This window comes from Gloeophyllum trabeum, assembly GCF_000344685.1.
Source record: "Gloeophyllum trabeum ATCC 11539 unplaced genomic scaffold GLOTRscaffold_00015, whole genome shotgun sequence".
Lineage (NCBI taxonomy): Eukaryota > Fungi > Basidiomycota > Agaricomycetes > Gloeophyllales > Gloeophyllaceae > Gloeophyllum > Gloeophyllum trabeum.
This window is the reverse complement of record NW_006920424.1, coordinates 248,449-254,448: the sequence shown is the minus strand read 5'-3', so window position 1 is coordinate 254,448 and position 6,000 is coordinate 248,449. Positions and strand designations below refer to the sequence as shown.

Below are 6,000 nucleotides of genomic sequence, written 5' to 3'. Positions count from 1 at the left end.
GGTTTGGAGTCTACCCTCGAACCAACGCGGGACTTAGCGGAACGTTGCCACAAGCGCGAAACAATGGGAATGCCTGTTCTAGGCAATCACTCGTGATCGTTTAACTTTCAACGCGTCCCTCGCGTTATTTGCTCCCCTTTTGCGTTGCAGGTCCCCCGTGTGTATAAGATCTAGCGACTCCGTTTCAGTCTCCGATATTCTCCTTTGTCGCCTCCCTCAGCCATCGGACGCTTGTCTCCCCTTGCCTCTCTTCCTTACAATTTATTTTTCTTACGCTGACATGTCTGCCTATACGCAGTCTATTCCGTGAGTTGATGTATCTCTATTGCCTGAATGACGCTCATCTTTGGCTCAGTTCTCCGTCATGGCCGTCCGACGCTGATTTCCCGTCCGACGACGAGCTTTGGAACTACTCAGACGATGGGTCCGAGCATGATCCGTTGGATCCGATCTGGCCAGGCCTCGAGGCCCTCATCGCTATTCATGAGCCCCCGGCTCTCAACGATGACGACGACCACACATCTTATTATGACCCTAGCTCTGACCACGTCGTCGACGATGGTGACGATGTCACTGGTGATGAGGAGGGCGAGGAGGAGGAAGAGCATGGAGAGGGCGATGTCGAGCAGGACACACATGAGCCTTTCGACGTCGAGAGTGGAGAACACCCACTCGAATACCTGGACGAAGGCGCTGATATCTCTGATAATGAGGAGAGCGAGGAGGAGGTGGCAGGTGGAGAGGGAGATATCGAGGAGCACGTACATGAGCCGTTCCACTCACAGAATGGAGAATACCCGCTCGGGTATTTGGACGACTTCGAGATTTCTAGATTGGTAGAAGACGGAACGGCGGGTGATGAAGGAGATGAAGAGGACGGCTCCCTGGAGCAAAGGGAACCTGTTGACGAGGAGGACGATGACAGCTATGGTATGTATTTTTTTAAACTCTGGTCTGGTTGAGATATCTCTAAGTTTCGGCGCGCGTCGTGTCTTCAGAGACCGCATCGGAGCATAGCGAACACGTAATATTTGAGGGCGAAGTTAAAGAGAACGACAACCCTGTCGCACTTGGTGGCCTCTCTCCCACTGACTGGGAGTACGTAGCTCCTCGATACTGTAAGTGTCCTCGATCGCGTTAGAGTGTCCTGTCTAATCGCGAGTAGCGTCGAGTGGTAGGCGTATAACTCCTACTGCCCGATACATGGTTTCCGTGGAGCGCAAGGGCAAAGCGAAGAATATCCAAGCAGCCATCGTGGAGGAAGGCGAGGACGATGACGACCAAGAGTGGGAGAAGGCGCCGAAGAAAGGCAAAAGCAAAGGGAAGGGTAAGGCCTCGAGTGCCCCTTCGGCAGGTGAGGCCTTTCTCTGATTTCACGGTGATGCTGTTGTTCAGACCATCCAGGGATAGCTCGCTCCACAAGGAGCAGGAAGGGGGATGGGGTACGATTGAAGGCCGTGCTGGGCGAGTCTGTCCAACAGGCGACGAGAGGTAAGCATACCACCGTTAGTAGTGTGTATAACATCTACTGACGTTGATGGTATATTAAGCAGAGCCATGCCCTGCAACGCGCCCCACAAATCGCGTCCCTGAGGCAAATAATGATCTGAGTGGTTCGCGTCCGGCACAAATCATCCTTAAAGTCCCCAATCGCAAGCGGAAGGCAGATAACGATCCCGAGGATGTCTTAGAGGACGGACCAGAAGGTAACATGGAGGAAGGCTCCGGGGACGAAGACCTCGACGGCGGTGTGCAGTCAGCCGAAGCTGATGGCCCAGTCCGCCACGTCGTTTGCCAGTGGGAGGGTTGCCGATTGCATATCCCGATCACCAACACAAAAGATTCCAGAAAAGACGTCAGGACGCACCTGGCGTCCCATGATGGAAGGCTCGGTGGGGAAGGCGACTCCGAGGACGCGGAAGGCTCGAAGAAGACTAGGAGGGCTACTTGCAAGGACACGGGGTTGTATCGATGCCTCTGGCATGGATGCTCTGTTCCTCCTATGGCGCTGGGGAGCATTGTGCGGCATGTGACCTTCACTCATTGCAAGGTCAAGTGTTTCTGCCCTATCTGCGGAAAGGGCCTCTCCAGAAACGACGCGCGCAAGCGTCATATCAAATCTCAGCATCAGGACCCTCCGGATGCGACAGCCCGAGACGGGCAACCATCAGAACACGACCCACTTCTAGAGGCCATTCCTCCAGAGCGCGAGACAGGTCGAGATGCTTTAGACGAGCGTGTGGCTGGCCCTTCTCGTCTGTCGCAGCCGAAGAGAGGCTCCTCCAGACAGTCGAAGAGGGCGAGGAGACACTGATGCTGTGCGCTCCGTAGTGATTCATTCTACTTGTTGTGACTTCCGTTTGCTATATGTGCTATCTTTTTGCTGTAACTCTGGACGTGTTGTATTTCTGCTGTGTTGTTTTTGTACGCATCTATCAGTACTATCGCTTCCCTGAATTCATATCTGGTTCTCTGTAGTGTCGGGACACGTATGTTTCGAGCAGGGAAGGCCAATGGCCGGCTCTTTCAGGGCCGTGAACGATTGCGAGAGAAGTGTCATCACGGCCGCCAGATCGACGTGGATGGCTGGGTTGTTTTCCAGGCTAGGCAGTAGAACAACATGTACGACTTCCGTGACCCTCGAACGGGTTCTACTCCAATTGCAGATCCGCATACCCAACCATCCCTCTCCCCTTCGTGCCCTCCAACTTCGCGATGAGCGCTCCCCATGCACAGCACATCCCCGCCAACCCCTCATACAAGCTATACGGTCGGTCTGGTAGCTGCATCTCGGCCTTCCGCACGAGGTCGTCCCACTGCGTCGCCTGCACAGCCAGATACACAGCGCGCTGCAACTGCATGGGTTCGCTGGACTCTGCGTCCAAGACGTCCGACGCTGCGAGCAAAGCGTACACTGATCCGGCGACCCCGTGACATAGCCCGACGCCTTTACGCAGGAGGCCGCGTTCATAGACGAGGGCTGCTCCGCGTTGCAGTGCGGATTTAGCGGCGGTGAGGAGGGAGGAAGGGGTATGCAGGGCGCTGGCGCGTTTGATAAGGGTGGAGAGCAGGATCAGAACTGCAGGGGCGCCGTGACACCATCTGTGCCAACGCGTTCTGTAGTTTGTTTGCGATAGAGAACTTGTCACTCACTGGACGAGATCTTCCGTCACTTGCTTCGTCGGCCGGGTCGATGCTTTGTGCGGCCAATTGCCCTCGTGGTCTTGTAGGGAAATGAGCCAGCCAACGGTATCGTATATCACCGGCAGGTGAGGCTGGATAATCTCTGTGGGGGCAGAGAGGAGGATTTGAAGGATGCCAGCTATTCCGCGCAGTTGAACCGTCCATGAAGAATACTCTATCTACCACGACACTTACCAACACCATGTGCGCCGCCCAGGTATCGCTTCCCGTGCCACATCCACATTAGCTTCGGTGCTCGCTCTTTATCCTTCCCACTCAAATCTCCCTGATAGTAGGTCGCTCCCGTTTTACCTCTCTTGATGATATCGTCGACGAGAGCTTGGATGACTTGGTCGGATATCAAAGGTTCGACAGTTTTCGCCAAGGAATTCCCTGAGCTACCTCCTGCCGCAGAGCGGAGGTAGAGTATCGCATACAGAAGCCCTGCACGGCCATATAACACTTCACATCCGTCCTCTTCGACTTTGCCTCTTCCACCTTTGTCCCCCAGGGCGACTTGCATTGCGCCATTGAGCATCTGCACGCAGCCCTGGACAATGTCTGGCTGGAAGAGAGAGGCTCCCGGATTGGCGAGTTGTTCGGCTAGGATGAGTATGGCTTGGCCGATGGACGTCTCGAGAAATGCTGAGCGGGATCCAGATGAAGGCGTGGACAGGCCTGAGTGGGAAATGGAGGCTACGAGGTGAGAGGCAGACGCGTCTTGGGGAATGTCGGGGATAGGAAGAGAGAGCGATGCGAGGTAACTATACATGAGAGAAATACCTAGCACATATGGGAGAGATGCTCAATATGCCTGAGTGAACATTCGGGCTGCACTCGTTTATAAAGTCATGTTCCGTTCCTTGTCATGCAATCGGAACAGAGCCGGTTCTGAACGGAGCTGGTTCTGCCTTACTCACCTGCAATACCGACGTACACGCCACTTTTGGACTTCATCTCTCCTGAATGTTTCTCTACTCTTCCGACGGACGTTAGCAATGCTTGTTGTATTTCCTTTTTAGCGCTGTCAATATGGACATGTGGTGACTTTGGTACCGGGATATATCTAGAGTTATGAGACATCATAGACGCAGGAAACAGGCGATTTTTCCTCTGATCGTTTCACAGCTGAGCCAAGGGCGAGAGACGATGGGATGTTACAAGAGGCAAGATGCCCATTTAGACTCAGAAGGTCGGGGTGCGTACAATGTGATGTCATATCAACCAGTATCGAATCTCCACACCGTCCTTCGAGAGCATCGTACCGCATAGGCCCGGAGAAAAGCGTTAAAGGGCCTGGGAGGCCGTCGGTCGACCTTTTGCTGCGATCCTCACTGCTCTGGAGGGGACTGTGAGATACTCAACAGCCTATCAGATGGACGCGTAAGGCCATCGCAAGAAGACCGTCGTAAGGTTAGGAGTGTCCCGCCGGTCTTCGGCAGGACCTGGGAGACGCGAAGCACGCGTTCGCCTCACTTCGCGATTCTTGCCACTTTGCCACTATCTGCTGCTCTTCAATGGACGGAGCTGCTGCACCGAGCCCACAGAGAAAGAAGAGAGTCAAGGTACTATCATTGGACCAGTAGTGAATAACTATTCACTTCCCGTCCCTTGTGTGCACTGGGGACCTTGTGGCTACCCTATACCTTCGGCAATTTTTCTCTGTAATGATAAATGTCTGTAGATGCCATGTTCAAGTTTGTATGTGGAACGGAGGAGTGGTCATCGTTCAGGATTTAAAACTGTCTTGCATCTCCGAGGTCTAAGCGTGACAGAGCGTGACCGCTGCCCCGCCACAGCCCTATTGTGACACATGTGACATCTTATTCACTTCCCGTCCCCTTACGCTGTACAACCTCTACGCCCTCTGGAAAAATCTGAGAAATTTGCAGAGGGTGTAGAATAGTATCTGAACCATTCACACCAATTTTGGGGTACGTGCAATCGAAGGAAGATGACTTAACTAGGGAACAGTTCAAATCATTCACTACTGGTCCAATGATAGTATACGCAACGTACATCTCCGGAGCGCTTATCTAACTAGGACTGTCTAAAACCCATCCATATGGCACGAGCAGCAAACGGCTCGCAAGAGCACTGGAGGCAGGCCACCTGTCGCGACACGAAAACGCAAATGCCCGCCCGCTGCACCAATATTCCCCTCTGCACCAGTGCTTCCAGCTGCTAGCAACTCTTCCAGTTTCCCAGGGTTTGCACCTGCACCACCGCTGTCGCCTAAACCGGCTTCTGCTGCCATGGATAAGGACTCGGAGCGGGCGGACTTGAAAGAACGACTGCGACGCATTTCACCCCATGCCCTGCAGTCGTACCTAATAGGGAGGGTATCAAATGCAAACGTGACAGAGATAAAGTTCCTGAAGAGCATGGTAGACGACTTAGGCCCGACTTCTGCTGGAGGTTCCAAGTCGCTTGGTGCACTCTTTGGGAGCTATCGGTAGATCAAGGACAGAGCGCGGTCGTATGTTTTCCCTGGTGATGCTATGTTGTTTTAATATCGCTTTCTTTCGCTTTCATAATTCCGTTGTCGCATGTACGGTCCGTTTGTAGTGTTCCGGCAGGGAGAGGACGTTATGTGCGATTTAAGTTGATACCCCTTGATTGACGACACACGCAGCTATGCAAGAACATGTCCTCACCGGCATTTAGAGTACAGCGGTGTTGCTTCAGACCCGTATGTGCAACTGTATTATGGTCTGCCACGTAGCAATGAGCACGCAGTGAATTGTGGATTGTGGCTCCCATCACATGCTAAATCCGGCCAATCCCGAGGATACACTTAACGTGGCTGCATATGGC

At 53.4% G+C, this 6,000-nt stretch overlaps 2 protein-coding genes across 2 annotated transcripts; one reads left to right on the top strand and one right to left on the bottom strand.

Moving 5' to 3' along the window:
* Positions 1-280: 280 nt before the first annotated feature.
* Positions 281-2,314, top strand: GLOTRDRAFT_132855 (uncharacterized protein; the record flags this gene model as incomplete). The annotated part of the gene is made up of 6 exons (XM_007871767.1): positions 281-306; positions 356-930; positions 999-1,118; positions 1,166-1,354; positions 1,405-1,491; positions 1,554-2,314. 6 exons carry the CDS (start codon positions 281-283, stop codon positions 2,312-2,314), a joined length of 1,758 nt encoding a protein of 585 aa, XP_007869958.1.
* A 391-nt stretch (positions 2,315-2,705) lies between these two features.
* On the bottom strand, positions 2,706-3,856 carry GLOTRDRAFT_22498 (uncharacterized protein; the record flags this gene model as incomplete). The annotated part of the gene is made up of 3 exons (XM_007871669.1): positions 2,706-3,102; positions 3,154-3,322; positions 3,379-3,856. Coding segments are annotated over 3 exons (1,044 nt in total), but the record flags the coding sequence as incomplete, so codon positions are not given.
* Positions 3,857-6,000: the final 2,144 nt, after the last annotated feature.